General features: G+C 41.2%; 4 protein-coding genes across 12 annotated transcripts in view; 2 read left to right on the top strand and 2 right to left on the bottom strand.

The window, feature by feature from the left end:
- mymx (myomixer) overlaps positions 1-3,769 on the top strand; it is a 29,389-nt gene extending 25,620 nt beyond the window's left edge. For all 4 annotated transcript variants that reach the window (XM_023411604.2, XM_023411607.2, XM_023411606.2 and 1 more), the window contains 9 exons: positions 710-844; positions 927-1,001; positions 1,097-1,183; positions 1,286-1,377; positions 1,502-1,587; positions 1,669-1,726; positions 1,844-2,061; positions 2,590-2,739; positions 2,849-3,769. In XM_023411604.2, coding sequence (XP_023267372.1) covers positions 710-844; positions 927-1,001; positions 1,097-1,183; positions 1,286-1,377; positions 1,502-1,587; positions 1,669-1,726; positions 1,844-2,061; positions 2,590-2,739; positions 2,849-3,108 — 1,161 coding nt within the window. In that variant the 3' untranslated portion in view covers positions 3,109-3,769. The remainder of the gene's footprint in view (positions 1-709; positions 845-926; positions 1,002-1,096; positions 1,184-1,285; positions 1,378-1,501; positions 1,588-1,668; positions 1,727-1,843; positions 2,062-2,589; positions 2,740-2,848) is intronic.
- Positions 3,770-8,684: 4,915 nt separating this feature from the next.
- On the bottom strand, positions 8,685-12,385 carry ntpcr (nucleoside-triphosphatase, cancer-related). Its single transcript, XM_023411641.2, has 5 exons — positions 12,279-12,385; positions 11,004-11,166; positions 10,811-10,913; positions 10,028-10,237; positions 8,685-9,441 (listed from the first exon to the last, which is right to left on the bottom strand). The coding sequence occupies exons 1-5, from the start codon at positions 12,310-12,312 to the stop codon at positions 9,364-9,366; spliced, it is 588 nt and encodes a 195-aa protein (XP_023267409.1). The 5' UTR covers positions 12,313-12,385; the 3' UTR covers positions 8,685-9,363.
- Positions 12,386-13,495: 1,110 nt separating this feature from the next.
- On the bottom strand, positions 13,496-16,214 carry map10 (microtubule associated protein 10). The gene has a single exon (XM_023411648.2). The coding sequence runs from the start codon at positions 16,131-16,133 to the stop codon at positions 13,629-13,631; it is 2,505 nt and encodes an 834-aa protein (XP_023267416.1). The 5' UTR covers positions 16,134-16,214; the 3' UTR covers positions 13,496-13,628.
- A 596-nt stretch (positions 16,215-16,810) lies between these two features.
- Positions 16,811-19,250, top strand: part of sipa1l2a (signal-induced proliferation-associated 1like 2, genome duplicate a) — an 80,501-nt gene continuing 78,061 nt past the window's right edge. For 2 of the 6 annotated variants that reach the window (XM_087175472.1, XM_087175473.1), the window contains exon 1: positions 16,878-17,042. The gene's annotated coding sequence lies outside the window, so the exon portion shown is untranslated. Of the gene's footprint in view, positions 17,043-19,250 lie in introns of all 6 variants that reach the window. The other 4 variants (XM_023411654.2, XM_087175471.1, XM_087175474.1 and 1 more) reach the window with 3 other exon arrangements.

Genomic DNA, 19,250 nt, shown 5'->3' on the forward strand with positions numbered 1-19,250 from the left:
GCCCATATTGGTCCGCAGCCATGCAGACTGTTTAAGTTTTATTTGCCCAGGTTTTGAGAAATTGGTCTTTACGATTTCTGCTTTCACCAAAGTACAAAGGAAATGAATAGAATTTTGTTCGTGGTGCTCTTAACATTTTCAGAAATAACAATTTTGAAAAAACTAACATTAACGTCCCTTTCCAGAAACAATACCTTGGTTAATTTATTGTTCTCAGAGGTGGAAAATTGTCTTTGGCCCATCTGGCAGTTCATTAAAACATTAAACCATGCACAAATGAATTGCATAACAAACAAAGTCAAAGAAATAAAGTGGTCACCATGACAACTGCAGATTTCTGGTGGCAAAGACTGATATCTCAAAGCCAAGATAAATAAAACCAAAAATATCTCCATGTCTAGATAGCACTAGAGGTTAATGAGAAAATATATTTTATGTAAATTGGGTGAAGTGACCCTTAAACACACTTGATGCATCTACTGGAAGTTTAATTAGTGTAAATTAAAGTGTTTACTTAATACTAATTAGTATACCAATAGTTATTTGTATGTAATGAAATATGTATTGCAAAACTTAAGATGTCAACATGTAGTTGGGGTAAGCAGCTTTTAGCACTTTTGCCTTGTAGATACTAAAGATAACACAACTGCATGAACAAGTAACATTTTTCTCATCCGTCATGACTGTGGAAACTTCTCTTTCTAAACAGGACCAGTCCATGAGTCTACTGTCCGTCCATATGGATTTGGATGGGGCCTGTTGCCAAAGAAAAGCCTCACAAAGCCTGGAGGACATGGAGAAGCAAGAACAGCTGATGGCCACAGGAGGGCGCTGTTTCACCCTGGTGAGACTTCATGCAATCCGTTTAGCTCTTTGCATATAACAAATACAGCTTGTATCATTGACCGCAGTGTTAATTCAAACAGAGTGGAAAGCCTGAGCTGCAGTCAATGGAGGGAACTCTCGAGAGGAAGCAAAAGCTGCAGCTGGGTGGAAAGAAAGTAAGAACAGCCCCATTCAGTGTTTAAGCCAGTGGCACAGTCAGCAAATGTAAAGCCCGCAGTCAGCAACACACACGCTTATCTTATTTTCACAGGCAACCTCCAGAGGCTGGAACTCCTACCATGCTGTCCTATATAGACACACCTTGTGCTTCTACCAGGAGAGAAAGGATACACTGAGGGTAAGCGGAAAAGAAGTACAGCAAACTGAGGAGAACAGAAATGATAAATAATTGAAGTGGATAATATGAATCTAATGATGATCAATCTGTGCTGTGTTGCAGAGTTCTGCATGTGGTCTGCCGCTGAACCTCATGGGAGCTGAGTGTTCACCTGCACCAGAGTACACCAAAAAACCCAACTGCTTTCGACTACGGTGAGACTGTAATAACGACTCAATTGCAGTAATGATGTTTTAAATTATACAGATTGAAAGGCAGTGATAGATGTTTAGACAGCTGTGTGTTTGACCCCTCTGTCATCTCCATGTTAACCTTCAGGCTCCGTGATGGGTCTGAATATCTGCTCAATGCACCCTCACGCTTTATGATGAAGAAATGGATGATGAAAATACAAGCAAACACAGGTAAACATAATTATTTCAAAGCTCATTTATGCCATGAGTGAGTTTATGTTCCATGAATCATATTTATGTTTTTGTTTTTAGGTCAGAGTGAGTCTTCAACATCAAGTGTCCTTGGCGAGCAAGGCCTCCCCATTTCCTTGTAAGATATGGTGGTTAAACAACGTCTCTTCACTTTTGATTCCCACATTGAAATGCCTTTAATCCTTAAAATGACACTTTATAAATAATCATTTATAAAATTCCTCGCTCCGTTCAGAAATCCCTCCCTCTGCTCCGGTTGTCACGGCCTCGCCAAATGCCACTGTTCCTCCCGACATGATGTCACCTCCACGTTCCCCAGGCCCAAACCGCCGGGCCCCGCCCAAACCAAAGAGATTGTTGTCCTCACCAGAGAGTTCAGTCAAATGCCACAGAGTCACTTAAGGAGTTTGGATGAGCAGTCGACCATCTCATCCTCACATGGAGGCTGCTGTGGTAAGGTCCTCTGCTGTGTAGACAAAAGCTATATTTACCTGGGGAGGGTTTACCAAACATGCATCTGCTTCACATTCACACTTACGGGAAGGAAGCACCACCAAGCACCACCCCCCATTATCTGATACTGAATAGCCCCACCGGGCCACACATGGTTAGATGATGCACTCGTCTATGCTCATTATTGATCAAGCAGGATTTGTATTCATACAAGCTTTGTAATGATTTTATAAACCAAGTTTCTTTACCCTTGAGGCTGCTGTTGAGTTCAAAATGGATTTCAGGATTTCATTTGGCATAGTGTGTCAGACTGCTATTAAAAGTGCTCTATCTATCAAAGAAGACAGTGAATGGCTGCTGCAGGTGTAGTATGTACCACTAGGGGGAGCTAAGGCATTGTCTTACTACATATTAAACAACTGAAGTATCAAAGGACTGCACACAGACATATATGCAATATTTTACTTATTTCTGTTTTATTTATTTAAATGTTTCTTTATTTCTGCTTTTAATATTTTGTTTCTATAGATGATGACGATGATGATGAAGGCAGTGTAACCATGACTCACAGATTGTCTGGAGCATCCAGCGACAACACCCCTTCCTCCCCTCACTCCCCTGTATTCAGTGGTCAGGACTGGCTCGGCAACAAGCGTCGCTCCCACTCCTTCACGTCAGGTCAGTTTGCAGTTATTATTAACCTAAATGATCTATAATCTGTCTGTGAATCATAAACAGCTGTTTTTATTATGTCTTCTAATGTCCTGTATGCTATGTTTCTTCTCAGCAACTTACCAGAAGATCAAGCCCATGTTGCATACCCCTGGAGGCCTGGAAAGAGGCTCCAACTACTGTGTGACTCTGGTGGTTGGAGATAAATCATCAGACAGTTCGTCCACAAGCAGAGGCTCCGAGCCTCCACTGCTGGCCATGGCTGGATGGCAGCGCGACACGTATCAGGACTCTGCTCTGAGGAGCTACGCCAGCCTGCCGCGGCCACGCAACAAGTCCGTCTTCAAGAAGTTCTTTGGGAAAAGGGACCTTTGAGTTTTTTAAATTATGATTTTACTAATAAAGTGTTTACCTATAGATTCCAATGTGCAGTGCACATATTATGCAAAGAAAATGCTACTACTGACTATATTTATGATTGGAAGAGCTAGTACGGTTTTATTTTTGATGTGTTTTATATAAATCACTTATGGGCTGAAAGGTCTCTTTAAATAGGTCCTGTTTATGGATATTTATATCGCTCTTCTTCACTTTTCTCGTTCAGTTGAAAGCAATAACAATACTGTGTGAGTGTGCACTGCGTAGTTGTAGATTACTTAATTGAACAACACATTTTCCCGCCAGTCTTATTTTGTATTTCTTTTGTATTTCTTTGGATTGTGGTGTTATCGGGTTAACAGGCTGTGTAAAGCTTCCTGCTCAACAGAGAATCATTGTAGATTTAGAGAATAATCCCAGTGTTATCACCATAACTAAATTAAGACCAAGTATTAACGATATACTGAAATCACAACACTTACTGAACTAGATCATGACAGCTCTCCTCCTCCGCGTGTACATGTGTGGCTCACCAAAACATTGTCTTCCTACTTATTCATGAAAGCAGCAGTTTGACACTGCTTGAGCTCATTTGATATTAACACATTTTAAATACTAATTGTACCAAAGACTATTCATAATAAAACATTAAAATCAATGATTTGCTGTGAACTGATGAAAATATTCCTTTCTCTTACACTCAAGCTTTTTTGTCATCGCTGGAGGCTTTGAAGAAGAAGGGATTAGACGAACAGAGAGATTAAAGGCCAGGCCAGGCTAAGAACATTTTCACATCTGCGCCTTATTTTTGCATATTAAAAACCTGCCCACATTCAAAGACATGACTCAAACAAAATCTATAATGAATGTTGCATATATGCTGAGGGACCAAGCATTCTCCACACACATTATGGATGCATAATGAATCATATGCATGTAGAGTTTGCAAAATGCTGCTGTTTAGCATTACAAAGTAGTTGCTACAAGATGTCTGAGGGACAGATAGGTTACTGCAGAGAGGGAAATGGATTCCTTTGTGCACATTTAAACTTATTGAAAGATTTGGAAGATGTGAACTACTTGGAAAAGCTAATACATGTGCAGTGTTGTATTGACGTTAAAGGCACCTAAAGCAGAAGTGTCACCTGAAGGGTTTGAAATGTCTTTTTAAGTGTTAGCCAATAGCAGCTGAAATCAGCTGAGGTGTAATCGCAGAAATCATTTGAATTGAAACAGTTGAATTGTCAGTGAACATTGAAGCAGTTGAACGATCATTCAGAGAGTAATGAAAGCTGCTGAGGTGTTAGTTGAACAACAGATGTGAGACCAGCTGTGAAAAGTGCACCTTTCTCTCTTTAACCACCACACCTTTTTTTGAATAGCACTATAACTGATGTAAAAAAAAAAAGAAGAAGCATTTTTGGCACAACCATTACACCACCTTTCCATTCATATAGCACTGCCAAATGTCACAGTGTGGTCTTGGCACGTATATACGCAAACACACATGCACACAGCAGCTACAGTAGCGTATGGAATGGAAACAGTTCGCGAAGTTGTGCGTTTGTGGTGCAAATTTGTCAAAACCGTCCAGCAGAGGCATTAATCATGGCAAGTCAGCAATCTGTGAATCATTATCAAGACTCTATAGAGCTGAGTGCTGTGTGACTCACAGCACTGTAAAATACTCCCTACATGTTGTTCAGTTTTTATACAAAATCCCCATGTAAGTCATGTTCATGTGCCACTGCAATGATCTGTATGTTACTAGTGTATTCCGTGCAGGACAAGTAATGACCCGCAGTGACATACAGGATGTGACTGGCTAATTCACAGAGCTGCTGCATGCACATGTGGCAACTATTTTCTTGACATGCATGGACTACAAACATTTGGATTCTCCCCTCCACAATAAAGACAGTTCTTGTGTGTTCTTCTCTACCGTCAAGTTTGGAATGACAGCCACATCCTTTGTGGCCCTGAGGGACGCAGCACCGGTCAATCGATTGATCACCCTGCCCTCGATCTTTGTGTCCTCTCTGTGCCCTTTGACCATCATATCACCCTCCGACAGCTCCCACTGCTTCCTTCACAGCTCTGGGGGGTTTCATTCCTCCCCTGCAGAGACAGTGATGCACTCACTCATTCTGTGTGTGTGTGTGTGTGTGTGTGTGTGTGTGTGTGTGTCACACCACACTCTTGGGGCTTTTTCTCTTGAGTGTTGGAATACATGGCGAGGCAATGGATAGGTGAACCACAAAACACAACGCCCACACACTTCTCCACACTTCGGTTGCTGCACTTTCCGTTTCTAACCACTAATAACAGCCCACATGAGATATCCTCCCAAAGGTGAGGTAAAGTCCAGGTTTTCGGTTTGTAGCCAAGTGAAAGGATGACTCACAGCGGTTACCACAGTCATTCAAAAAGATCCGGAGATTACAAGGTACCATCAAGGTAGTGTAAGAGGAGAAGGATGTCCTCAGGCCCTGACATCTCCCCAGCTGTTGATGGAAAAAGGCCTTTGTGCCTCTGGAAGGATGCATCTTTACACATTGCAGCTTTCTGCAGGGAATAAGTTATAGGCTGCTCTTTAAGCCATTAGATCAAAATAAGTATAGATTCCTGCCAGTATCTTTTGGAAATATACAAGCTGCTCATTTTAAGAACAAGAAAGGAATTTGTTGAGGTCAGGCAAAGATTTTCCTTCTATTTTCTTTCACGTGCTTCTTTGAGCTTTGATCCCAAGCTCAAAAGGGGAGGCCTACAGAGTGGTGTGATAGTGGCCCGGACACTGGCTTTGAAACCCAACACTGAGCCTCCAGTGGCCCCGGGGAGCCCCATGAAAGTGATGTAATGGGAAGACTGGTTTAGAAATCATCAGTGGTGGGCAGTAGGGTGGAATAGTGGTTAGGAACCCAGATCAAATGGCTTCGTTTCCAAAACCTTTGGATCCCGTTGGCCATTAACAGCCCACCTGTCAAAACCAGGGGACATTAGTTATGCTCATCAGCACAATGAGATGAATTAAAGCTTGGTTATAGCTTTCTGGGATTATATCTGAAATCTTAATGTCTGCCTGTCGCACTAAGTGGCCCGTGTAAAGCCTTGTTGCAGAAACTGCGAGAACTCACATACCCAGTGCATGCTGAGAAATGACCTTGATTTAAGGGAGTATTGCTAAGCACTTACCATGTGCAGGCTTTGGCACTGAGAAATCTGACATCACAGATGCTAAGAAGCCTTAACCCAACATCTTACAATAAATCATACGATCATCTTGGGAAATAAACAGTGCATCTGAAGTTCGGCTTTGGGAAAGCTGGAGCTGGCTTTTGTGTGTCTCCCACATGGTCTTTGAACAATATGTCAGATTTTCATCAGATGTGTTTGGCATTTTGGCCGAGGGCTTCTCGGACAATACATCATAATATGCCTCTACTATACAGCTGTTGTTGTGCCTCCTGGGCTGGTACCACAAAGTGCAATAACTGGAGAGAAATTTCCTCGTCTAAGCACCAGCTCCCCACCATCCGCAACCACCCACCCCTCCCCACCCCCCCTCTCCCTCCAGCCGGCAAGCTCCCTTTTGTCCTGGATTGTTGGTAAGCTTCTTGCATTTCTGTGTCCTCCATGTGTGGAGGGATAAAGGGTGCGGGGTGCCATACAGACATCTGTCCCGCAGATATGGTGCGTATGCATCCCTGCGATATGGATATTAATTCACTTCATATTCATTCAAGCTCCGCCATACGGTCTTTCATGCAACACTCCTCCTACTTAGGACACATCAATGCATTCAAGTCCCCCGACAGTGCATCCAATTGTTACAGTCACACAATTGTTATGTCCGAACAAACCCGTGGTGTTTCCAATGTAAAATAGCAAGCAAGGTGCCCACATGTGCGGTTAGCGTTACCGTAAAACAATGAAATATGGATGTTTTCGGACAGGGTTTCTCTTCTGTGCAATAAATACATAAATAAAACCCTTTGACTTTGACTTCTTTGCTATATCAAGTACTGGTGTTATGATGATGTGGAACATTTCATACTTTCATCATGATCCTGTAAAGTGTGAAGTGTTCCCAATCAGCCCTGTCAGATGAACTCAGGTAACCCTTCTTCAACAACACTATTTACATCAACCACTTATTCATTACTTTCAGAAAACTATTTTAATTGTTTATTCTTTTATATTCAGCCATTATTACTTTTGGCTATTTCAACAGTATATCCATTACCTTTAGCAAATAGTTAAGCAAATGAGAATATTTATTCAAATAAAAGAAACCAAATGTTTGACCTGATGAGCTTTACTCACACTCCCTGGCAACGACCAAGATACACCCGGCTGGGAATCACTGCTATAAATCATAGGTCCATAATATCACAATATGGACAATATGCTTTCCTAATTACATCATAACACATCAAATGCATACACACACACACACACACACACACACACACACACACACACACACACACACACACACACACACACTTTACTCAGTAAAACTGGCAAGGTCTTTGTCACTGTTACATAACCCATCTGCTACTCTGCTGCAGGGTGCTGAGGATCACCTTCCAATCAGCAGAGCCAGCTCCCTCAGCGGTGCTGCTCGGCTTGCCAACCATGAACCATAGCACCAACCCTAATTGCCTGTTAAGACTGTACCAACAATAACTACGCAGCGTCATATTTCCATGTTAGTTCAAAAGTACGACCATTGCACCGTTGACTTTGAGGCCAATTCGGTGACTGTTGGTGCCAGTGGATCCTGAGGTAACGTCAGCAGTGGCCACAGAACAGATGCTGGCGCAGCAGCATGTCTGACGCAGATCACAGCTGGCAGCTCTCTCTGCAGCCAGCCTGACAGGTTACATCAGTTATACAAGCAGTGTTAAAAAAAAAAAAAAAAAAAAAGCCAAAAAATCCTTCCATGTATTTTCACTTTCAAATGACCTGAAGATGCTTTGGTGCAGAAACAAATATCTCTACCAGAGTGTTTCTATTAAAAACCTTGATACAAGCGCCAGACTTTGGAGCTCACACAGTGCGAGCAAGTCTGCAGTCTGTGTGAGCTGAACTATCAATAAACTCATGAACCTTGAATGTTTTTGAGCTACTTCAGTCTCTAAAAAGCTACTTTACCTCTTTCTGTTAAACCTACATTTAAGATCAAGAAGTAGTAAAGTGCCAGATTTAATTTGCAGCTGTGTGTTGACAGTCACAGAGTTTGACTACATGTCTCATTTTATAGCTCTAAAACCCTTCAAAGACCACTTTAGTGCTGCAGGATCAGAGTAAACCCTTCATAAATGGACTCTGACATCTAAAATCCTACATTCAGCGATACTATTTATCCTTTACTGTAAGCTGACGGTGCATGGGCAGAAATTCCATTATCTCCCAGGACGGAGCAGAAAATCCGCAAAACAAAAGTCAAGCATATTTATTTGTACTGCTGAATATGAAAACAAGAGTAAAGCTTATCAAAAGTATGAAAACATCTGCATCTGCTAAACAAATGTCCATCTTTGACTGTATGAAAAGAAACTATCTCACTGTTGAAAGACAATAAATGTTTATTTTTTAAATTTCTGGTCACGCTAGTAGAGGAAGAAACCATGAAAGAATTGGATACAGTTGTACTGTTAAATATTGATTGATTTTCAATGAGCACATCCTCAGGTTGACAAGACAAACACATTGGGAGGCTCACGCAGCACAGAGCTAAATGAATGAACAGAGCATTGCTTTGTTTAAAAGTAAAAAAAAATATAGCACCGATTGTCCTTGAGAACAAATGAATTTTCTACACTCAAAATGAGAAAGGCATGCTGCAGCCTCTGTAAGACCAACAGCTAAATAAAAAATAAAACACAGCTGTTTTGAGGGCGAAGCCTGACTCTGAGAGCACGGGGTATTTACACACTAACTGAACAATTCCCCCCGCTGTGTTCCATCTCACAATCAATTATTCAGCATGCAATCCATTTTGAGGCTGTATGAGGATGAAAAACATAAATTGTGTACATAAATGCATGCATGTGACACACTAACTCTTTCAGCAGCTCGGATGCCCTTCAGGTTAGGTCACAAGGCTGTTAGGAAGCGTGTGTAGACCCACTGAATGCTCTGGCTGTGTGCGCTGTGTATGCACTGACACAAATAAAACTTGTTGTCAGCACTAAAATACGCACGAACCGTTGGGTTTTTCCTCTTTAATGGCTCTGAAGCTCCATATTAGGCTGTTTGTTTTAGACATTCTTGTAGTGCTGCCAAAATGTCTTGTAGAATAGCATTTCGGTTCTCCTTCGACACCTAAACGGGAAAAGAAATAAGCAAAAATCAGTCTGCAGATAATGTAAAATTGAACAAATTGCGCTGCCGAAAGTAAACAAGAAGAAAACTGTGGCAATTGTCTTGTCCTGTGGGTGTTTAGCCTCAGAGGATACAATATCCATTCTGAGATTATCAAACCACATGTTGTCAACATCAACTCCTAATCTCTGACCCACTGTCTGAAAAGTGAAATTACTCATCATGTTTGGCAAAAAATGTTTACACTACCTCATTACTTTGTTATATATAATAACTTCCCCGGCAGAGTGAGTATTTTGCATGACAATATCCATAACTGAGTCTTCCGTGATAAATTATTTTGACATTTGAGACCACCCTTTGTTGTTGAATCAGTCACGCATGATTTAGAGTTAATCCTGCTATAGGAGAGGGATAATGCAGGGCATGCCCCTTCTGCGTTACTGAGCAGACTGACTGACCTCCTAAGATCAAGTGGACTCAATGTGAACAGTGTCCTGTAGCTATTGTGGTACTTGTAAGCTCCTAAACTGACCTAAATATCTTTTTTTTCTTTCCAAAGAGTGTTGCTAGCATTTGTACTCACAGTAAAGACCTTGACATCTCTCCTGCTCCGCACCTCTTCCACAAGACCCAGTGGTTTACCCTTGGGGACGGGGATGGTGCCCAGGATGGTGCAGGAAGAACTATCTAAAGTCTGTCTCACTGCCCTGATGAACGACTGGCTGAAGAGCTCCATTTTGCCAATTTCATCAATGACAAACACCTTCCTGCTGCCCCCGTCTGCTGACCCTACCTGCAGATGAGAGACGTTAGCATTAAGCAAGAACGCTGTAAGTGCACGCTCAATTTGGAAATAAAAGGAAAACCAGCTCAGTTTGGACATTTATTGATAAAAAGATTAAATAGGTTTCATTGGTGGCCGTGTGGCTAATCTAGCGTGTGGCAGTATCTCATCATGTTAATGTCTCGTGTGAATCTCACTGACGGATAGTATGACCGTGACTGGGATTGCATGTTACACACGACGGGTGATCTGCAGTGATTACAGAAATGCTTTAAACGAGATGAAAGTGGAATATGTGCCGCCAAGGCATAGACACCTTCCTTTACAGTGCATGTGTAGGCGTCACTGCAGGTTCACTTACATGCTGGATTAATCACGGTCAGTGACAGCCAGACGGCACCACCAACACTAAAAATGTCACTCTGGAATTTATGTGGTTGCAAGCTTTCAATTATTCCATCAATGCGCAGGAAATCAAAGGTTGTATGATTTGTTAAGTGGGGAGACACGGGGGTGTTTAGGTTGCTGTGATCTATTGATGAGGGTGAGTTTAAAAAAAAAAAACACATGTTGCTGTCTCACATTTCTGAAGAGTGGGAGAGCCAGGTTTTCAAACGAAGGCAAGTCAACCACATACTGGCCAACTGTGTATTCCCGTCTGCCGTGAGACGCACCAGCAGCATCTCTGTAAGTCGAGATGAAGTGAAGGTTAGTCAAAACAAAGTGATAAAAGAGACCAGGTAGTTAGGTTTAGATAGGATGACAACCACGCTACCTGATTCTGGACAGGTGGCCCCTCTCTCCTGTCAGGGTGACAACATCAAAGCCGACTCTCCGGCCTCCCTCCCTGACTTCCTCTGTGTAAAACCCTTCAACTCCCACTCCTGATGACACTAAAGCCTCACAAGCTTTCTGGACCAGAGTGGTTTTCCCCACACCTGTAAGCAAAAACAGACACTGCAAAAAAACACTGTAACATCACCATTTACACCTGGTGTACACACCCTCCCTGTTAAATGTTGGAACATGTTTAATCTACGCATTAGTCACATTGGCTTCCTTATTCTTTAATCAATGCTCCCAGTCTACTAAATACACAGTATATAAATCCATGCATAGATCACCAATCAGGTGTACCGAGCACAGGCCCAGGGGCCTTAATGGTTAGGGGGGCCGCTGGGCCAGAGCCTCTATGTGAAATATTTCTTCTTTGGAAATCTGAGTTCAGTTAAATGACCACAAAAAGAGGTAAAACAACCACTAAGATACGCAAAATGACCCAAAAGGGACACGATACCATCACAAAAATATGCCAACCCACCATAAAGAGACTACAGAGAGACACAAATCATCTACCATACCAATGTGTCTATTTCAGTCTGAGGATCCTAAATAGGAGTTGGGAGGTCTTTTACCTCTCTGTGCCCGCATTATCATAATCCGTCCATGTACACTTAGTTGGTTTATTAGGTACACCTACTGAACCTTATCTAGACTAATACAATAGTAAATCAATCTTACCTTCATGCAGTTATAATATTCTGTTTGTGCCATTTATGTCCGTGAGAGCAGGCTAAACTACTGACACATCTCATTGTATAATGCAATGCAGTTCAACTGCACCACAAACTACATTCTCCAAAATGATCACACAGTTGAAACAACACCTCTCTAAACAGTTCCAACAAAAAAAAATGAACATTATATCTTTCATAAAGGGAGGATTTATTGCAGGATTGTTGTAGAAACTAGTTTATCATCCGAATGGAATGACTGAGTAAGACTGACTAAAAACGTGTCGAAATAGTGATTAAACGGGACAGCTTGTACGAACGTCTCCTCTTTCTGCGGAGGGACTTAAACTAATAGCATTAATACCTAGTTACAGTAAAGCTTAACCAGTATAAATCGATATTATCCGAACACAAATAGCTACAACAAGCTAACTTTGATCAGACAAAGCGTCAACGTTTACTGACTGAGACTCAGGTGTGGATTTGCAGCCACTTTAACTTCAAGAGCTTTGAACACACTGGATGTTCAGTGTTACCTGGAGGTCCTGTCAAGAAAACGTGTTTGAACATCTCGGTTTACTCCATTAAACATGCCGCTGCAGCTCTTCCGTACACAGATTTTTGACGCATGCGCAGTATTTACTGGACTTCAGCACTTTATTTTGAAAAACGTACTTTATTTGAGCTAATTTCTCGAGGATTTCAGGTTATTTAATGCACAAATTTAACATTATTATCAACTGTAATACATTCTTTGAACAGTGTCTAAGTCATGGTTTTCAATTAATTCATGTAATATATAAATTAACGATGAAAAAAGACATTATTCAACTGTACGGTTGAAACGTCTGTTTTAAACACGAATATATATTAGCAGAGATGATAGAAGTATTCATATACTTAATTAAGTAAAATGAGAGATACCAGTTTAGTATTTCTTTAAAGGCAGTAAAGTTTGTCAACAAAAAGCTCTTATTATTGATTATGTACTGGTGATACAGCATACCTCCTTTTAGTGTGTTAGTATAGTTAGTTAGTATGATAATCTTATTTGTCATTTTATTGGATTGATGAATTTAAGTGGAAGGAGCGGTTTAAAGTTGTAGCTGTTTGACAGGTGAGTGTATATTTCTGTGTAACAAAACATTGTATTTTATATGCTCATATGGTTTTAAAGTCAAAATCTGGAAAGTAACCAATAGTTATAGTTGTTATAAATGTAGCAAGGTAAAAAGAAAAGAAATACTGGAATATAATTATAATGTAGCACCAAATTTTCCACCACTGTAAATTCTTATGGTTCAGTTGCAAATCAAAACTGGAAAAGAAACTCTGAACACAGTACAGTACCATGCAAAACACAACAAACTGGTCTTAAAATCAACAAAACAGCTGTGTCTTTTCCTATTTTCCTTATCAAATAACACCAAGAGAAACATGCAAAGTAGTGGGTGAGTATTTAAAGGCACTACCCTGAAATCAGGAGCTGCTCTTTGAGCAGAGGGAGATTTTCAGTTTGTGACACCTCTACTAGAAATGAGAGATTATAAATTAAATGATTTGCATAAACGGTGTGCATAAAGAGATTTTCAATCCTCTTATATGTTATTAAAAGACTCATGGTCGAACGCTTTATGCAAATGTCCAGTGGCCGAATGGTAACTGAGTGACTAAAACGTAAAATGATCACATTATTTCCACAAAAAGCTGGTCTTTATTCAAAAAGGTTGTCAGATAGAATAACTGAAAGGACAACTTTACAACTTTACTTTAATTTACATATTTGCAAGATGTGTACAGTACAATACTACACTCATCTGTTTCCTGTGGTTGGGAGAAACAGTGTAGCCTTGATATAACCATAGTGTAGAATTATATATTTTTCTTTACATAGTGTAACCAGGGAGTTTGTTGGCCACTAGCTCAGAGATATGCTGATACTCTTTTCTAAAATCCAGAGATCCCAGCTCATCCTCCAGTTCCTCAGCCTCCTGTGGTTCAAAGGAGGATATTGATTCTGCAGAAAATCCTTGAACTGGACTGTTGTTTTTGGTGGACTCACTCCTTTGACTCCAACTCCTTTCCACTCTGCTGCTGTCTGTCATCTGCTTTCTGGAGCATATGGTTTGTAAGGAAGCCGACCTTTCTCTGTCACCATTGTCGGAGGAAAAGCTGAGGGCAGAGGCGTGGGTTCGAGGTCGAATGATGTGTGTACCCCTCAGAGAGCGCTGGGGAGAGCTGGGGGCTTTGACGGGCATGGGGAGGACTGCTCTCCTCTGGACAGATTCAGAGCCAGAGTCGGAGTTGCAGAAGTCAGGGCGGACAGGGGACTTTGGAGTTTTGGCTCTAGAGGGCTCAGGGCTACTCATGGGGTCAGGAGAGTAGGCATCACTGGGTTCAAGACTGTTAAAGTCATCAACGTAGTCTGCTTCCTCGTTTCCTTCCCCGCTGGAGTCTGAAAATGAAGACTTTGGGCTGCCGTGTCTGCTGCTTCTTGAGGATTCAATTTCCTCTCTGTGCCTGTCAGAGTCAGAGTGTGATTGATTTGATTCACTGTGATGCTCGTTCTTGTCTCTGTTTTGGGCAGCGCTGTCACTATCCACACTGGGGATGTGAATAAATTTCATGTCTCTCCTCTCAGAAGGGGAAGGTTTTTCTGAGTTTTGTTTATCATGTTTATCTTTCCCATGCAGATTTTTCTGTTTAAGTGTGGTTGTTCCTTGTAGTGCAGAGTCCACTGTGATGCTTTGTATCATTGTCTCAATATTTTCATTGATACTGGAGCTCTGATTTAGTACTGATTTCCTTTTGCTGGACTTTACGACTTTATTTTCTGACTTTGTCTTTCCTTTGGTCAAACTTGTCTGTGTTTCATTCTGTGTTAATTCCATGCATTGACGGCGTTTTACTTTAAGAGGTGAAATTTGCTTAAGCCTTAGATTAAATGTTTTAGTGGTTCCATAAACAAGCTTCTTCCTCTGAGATTTACTGGAAGCTTTACTCTCAATCAAAACCTCTTCTTGTCTGTCTTTCTTTTGCACAGATTTAGACCTAACTATTGGAGTAGAACAGTTTCTAGGAGAATGTAAATGTTTAAAGTAGCGACTAGTCCCCTGGCTGGTCGTCTGCAACGTTTTTCGTGGTGTGTCTCCATGCCCAGCTGAAGGCTCTGTGGATGCAGGCCTGTAAATCCACGCTAGGTTAGGATGAACAGACAAGGACTGTTGTGGGTTCTGGCCATTTAACTGTGACAGCTCAACAAGAAGAGCATTTAGTAAAGGCATCTGTTGTAAAGCTTGCCCAAGGACATTTGGACTCACCCCACTTTTTTCTTGGTTTCTTGATGTTTTTGCATCATTTTTTACTCTCTCTTCCATCATTGGAGAACGTGGAAACTCAATTCTCTTTTCAGACATCTCATCCTCAGAGCATGAGTCTTCAAATGTAAAAGCTTCTGAGTCTAGGGTCAACAACTTATAATCCCCTCCTTCGTTTTTGCTTTTTTCCTCTGCAGAATTACTGTAGTAAAGACGTGGGGGACAGAATATGGTTAAATCCTCCTCAAAATAGTTTTCAATTTCTTGGAGTGTTTGAGGAATTTGGGTTCTTGGTGTGTGTTTGGTAGCAACACACACAGCAGTGCCGTCCTGCTTGTCCTCACTCATTGAGATTTTTGTGTTTGCCAGTCCCTTGTTTTGGGCGTCTCTGCTAATGTCAGACTTGTCCAGTGTGGGTGAATGGGCATTCCTACAGTCATAAGGCAATGATTCTATACATATGTTTTTCTCCTCGATGCTTTCTTGTACATGTTGTCCTCCATGTACTCTGGTGCGTTGAAGATCCCTCCTGTCCCTGATATGTGGCAATAAACTAGCTCCCAGACTTATCAGTTTATAACTCAGGGAAATCAAGCCATTTTTCTCCCCTGTGAGGCTGCACATGCTAACAAGCCGCCTTTCTCCGTGTGATGAGGGAGCAGAAACACCATGCTCAGTCACATCCTGCCTGATTCTGTCTATCACTTTGGCCAGTGATATCAGGGAGGAGCCAACTAATTTGGGAATCTCCTCCTTCACATCCAACACCATAGCATAGAGAGGGGTGTTAGATAGATGGGTGTGCAGTGAATCCAGGTTCATTTGGAAGAAACAAGACTTGCCTCTATTAAAGGCGTATTCCCTTCTCTTTTCTTTGTCATGCTCCCCGGGTCGGTTAATGTCACCACTTCTGGGTTGAGGCTGATAGATGAGCAGCGTTGGGAAATCTAGCAGTCGCACTCCAACAGCCAGCTCGTCGGAAACTTTAGTATCTCTCTCGATTCGGACATTTTTTACCAAAAGCTCAAATGAAAACAGAGTCTTAAGAATGTCACTATTTTGTCCTGCTGACATCCTGAAAGCTGTGTGACCACAAAAAACCCACTCAGCCAACTAACAAGCTTTTAGCTAATCCGCAAACTCGTCGGGCTTTTAGCTTCCATCGGCTCCATGGAGACAAACAACTGTCGCGAGCATTATACGTCATACAATAACCAGAAATACCTGGGAAATGTAGTTTCAGGGTTCCTTTGGCTATATCACGAATTTAAAATTGACTTTATGTTCATTAGTATTGCTTTAAAAAATAAATAAAATAAATAATTGTAAATACATTTGATTCTGGGTTCCTATTTTTAAATGAAGTAATAGGAAATAGTAAAAAAAAAAAAAACCAAACAAACAAACAAGCAAACAAAGCAACAACAAAAACTGCAAAGTAAATACAGGCAAACACAATATATTAAAAGCATAAACCGAAGGTATATGGAGATGATAATTTATTCAGGTAGAGTTTGGGAGAGCAACTTTTCTGCAGTTCACCAGATGGTGCCACTGTAGGGCTTATTGGGCATACAGACCACAATAGTCTTGTGGTGAATGGCAACAAGGCTAGCGGACTTAGGTTAGGTTAGCAGGTTCATTATTCGCCTTTAACATGTAGAAAACGTTAACCACTCAGTCCCCTTTCAGTTTCAGAGTATAAATCTCTGATAGTGATTTATTAGACCAGACAGTGATTGAAAAACACAGAGTTTGGACCAGCGTCGGGTGGGCGGAGCCTTTTGCTTGCGCGCTGTCATCACCGGAGATAGGTGCTGGATGGATATCGCTATGGTCCGTGCTACTTCAGTCTGGAGGCTGAAAGCGAAAGAGTGAGATGTCAGAGCGACTACGACTGATACAACTGGTTTTACCTCTCAAGGATAACTAACAACGTCAACAATCTGGCAACCCCGGTCAGGACACCGCTCACATTGTAAGGTAAGACCCGAGTGTCTTTTTTTCTCCCTCTGAACCGAACAACAAAGTAAAAAGTAGGGCTGTAGCTAAAAGTGAGGAGCGAAACACACAGTGGGCGAAAGCCGAAGAGACTCACTGGCACATCCATGATAATAGTGAACACAAAGGATACAAACACAAAGTTACTTTCAGCCACCTAAGCTCGTGTAATTTGAGCGAGAAACATAAAAAGAGGTGGAGGATATGATGTTTCAGATGTAGCCTATCTATAGCCTATGTTTGTGTCTATTCATAAAGTGTATGGTATGCTGTTGTACTTGACCTGTTTGTTTGTTTATTTACCAAGAAGCACGTTAGCCATGCATGTAGACCAAATTCAATGCAAAATACATAACATTTTATATTCATATTCCACGAGGTAGGCTGTTATATCATTCCAATTTTTAAAAATTAATTTTTACGGTTAATGATATTACATGTTGACGTCATATTTTTGGTGGTGGTCGTGGTGGTGGTGTGTGTGTGTGCGTGCGCGCGTGCTGGGAGTCGGGTGTGGGTAACTGGACTGGATTAGCACAGAAATATTTTTGAATGAGTTTGTTTAGTGGAATGCTTCCATGAAAACGATGGGGGGCGATAAAGGCATCATTGTACAACTGGTCATCGGTAGTAAAGCCTTCACATGCACACTGTAGGTGAAGACCGCAGCTATAGTCTAACAGGCAATATATCATTGTTCTGCAAAGCTCAGAGTGTGATAAATTATTATTTATACAAGCAACGGTCAAAGCAAGTCACAGTCTACTGTGCTTTTCTGTTGTTTTATGTGCTTATTTAGAGGGAGCCTCACTTTGTGGAGCACTGTCAGTATGTCCAGACAAAGAACAAGTTCCCCGAACATCAGTTTTTTTTTTTTTTTTTTGTATTTCCCATAAATAATATCTGACGCTCTGTTTATAGGCAGAATATACAATTTATAGGCAGCATATACAATGCTGCTTTATTACGGTCTGCTCTTGTATTCAATATACAGTGCACTGTATACCCCACTGAAAGAGTAAACAAGTGAAATGTTGTTTGTCTTCCAGTACCATATCCTCTGCTATTTCCCTGCAGGAAGTTTATCCTCCACAATAACTAAAACTCCAATAAAGGGAAACAAACAGGCCTATTCCTCTGCTTGTGGCTAGCTGCAGACACAACAATTAGGTGTTCTTGGGTGTAAATGTAAGTTTCCATCACTTAATTTTCAGCGCTCTGGATTTATGTCCTTTTGGCTTCACAGGTCCCATCTGAACAGATCAGGCATAAAGAGTTCCCTGCTCCTTTAGCGTTAAAATCAATAAGACACCATTATTTTTCACTGGGTTTTATGTCTGGGAAGGATTAGTTTTCTGTGGGGCTGTGCTGAACTAAGTAGGCACAAGAGTGTTTTAAGATGGCTCCAGTATGTGCATGGCCTGGTATAACATTTAACATATTTTCCTTTAACACCAAAAATGTTTGGCTTAAATCCAGCTGTCATAGGGCTGCACATCATGGAGGCAATTTTTCAGCTGACCACTCTCCTGAACGGACATAAAGACATCTGTAGTGATGTGTGAAGAATTTGCTATTATTGTGCACAAAAGCGAAAAACCACCCAATTAATCTCCTCGTTTTCTCTGTCGTCATGCAAATATTTCTATTAGTTAACATAGTTTCCAACCCAGTTTGAATTAATGCCTCATTATGTAGGTGCACACAATACTTAACCTTTTTGATCTTAAATTTCAGTGTTTACTGGCTTTCCTGGCTTTTTGTTGGAAAGTTTATGTTTTTTTACAGTACAGAAGGGAAGGCAGGTGTTTTCCAGATGGATGAAACATAGATTAAAGACAAGATCTTCCCTAATGTAGATGAAAATGCGGCTGCTGAGGTACCCCATCTCACCCACTGCTAGCAGTGCACTCCTGGAGGGAGACCTATTCAGCAGCCATAATAATGACAATGCCAAGGCACATCTTTCAATCTTACTTTGAATAGAGATCTGTTGCATTCTGCCATCAATCTGGTGCAGAATGGGCCCTGAAGAAGAAATATGTTCTCATCTATTTCTAAAAGCGCCTTCTGCCTGACTAACCAGACAATGGGTAATTGAGCCGGATAGATATCTTTCAAAATAAAGTTATGTGCACAATGTGTTCTCAGCTGAACAATAAGGCACCTGTCAGGTTTGGCAGAGAAACG

Source organism: Seriola lalandi, unplaced genomic scaffold (assembly GCF_002814215.2).
Source record: "Seriola lalandi dorsalis isolate HSWRI2012SDOR001 ecotype SW California unplaced genomic scaffold, Sedor1 jcf7180002054470, whole genome shotgun sequence".
NCBI lineage: Eukaryota > Metazoa > Chordata > Actinopteri > Carangiformes > Carangidae > Seriola > Seriola lalandi.

Excerpts from the sequence above, each read along its gene's own strand:
- ntpcr (XM_023411641.2), bottom strand. The coding sequence starts at position 12,312 with ATGTTCAAACACGTTTTCTTGACAGGACCTCCAG. Across the intron at positions 10,914-11,003 it reads GGCCACCTGTCCAGAATCAG|AGATGCTGCTGGTGCGTCTC; the intron begins GTAGCGTGGTTG and ends CTCGACTTACAG. Across the intron at positions 10,238-10,810 it reads CTCTCCCACTCTTCAGAAAT|GTAGGGTCAGCAGACGGGGG; the intron begins GTGAGACAGCAA and ends TCTCATCTGCAG.
- map10 (XM_023411648.2), bottom strand. The coding sequence starts at position 16,133 with ATGTCAGCAGGACAAAATAGTGACATTCTTAAGACTCTGTTTTCATTT.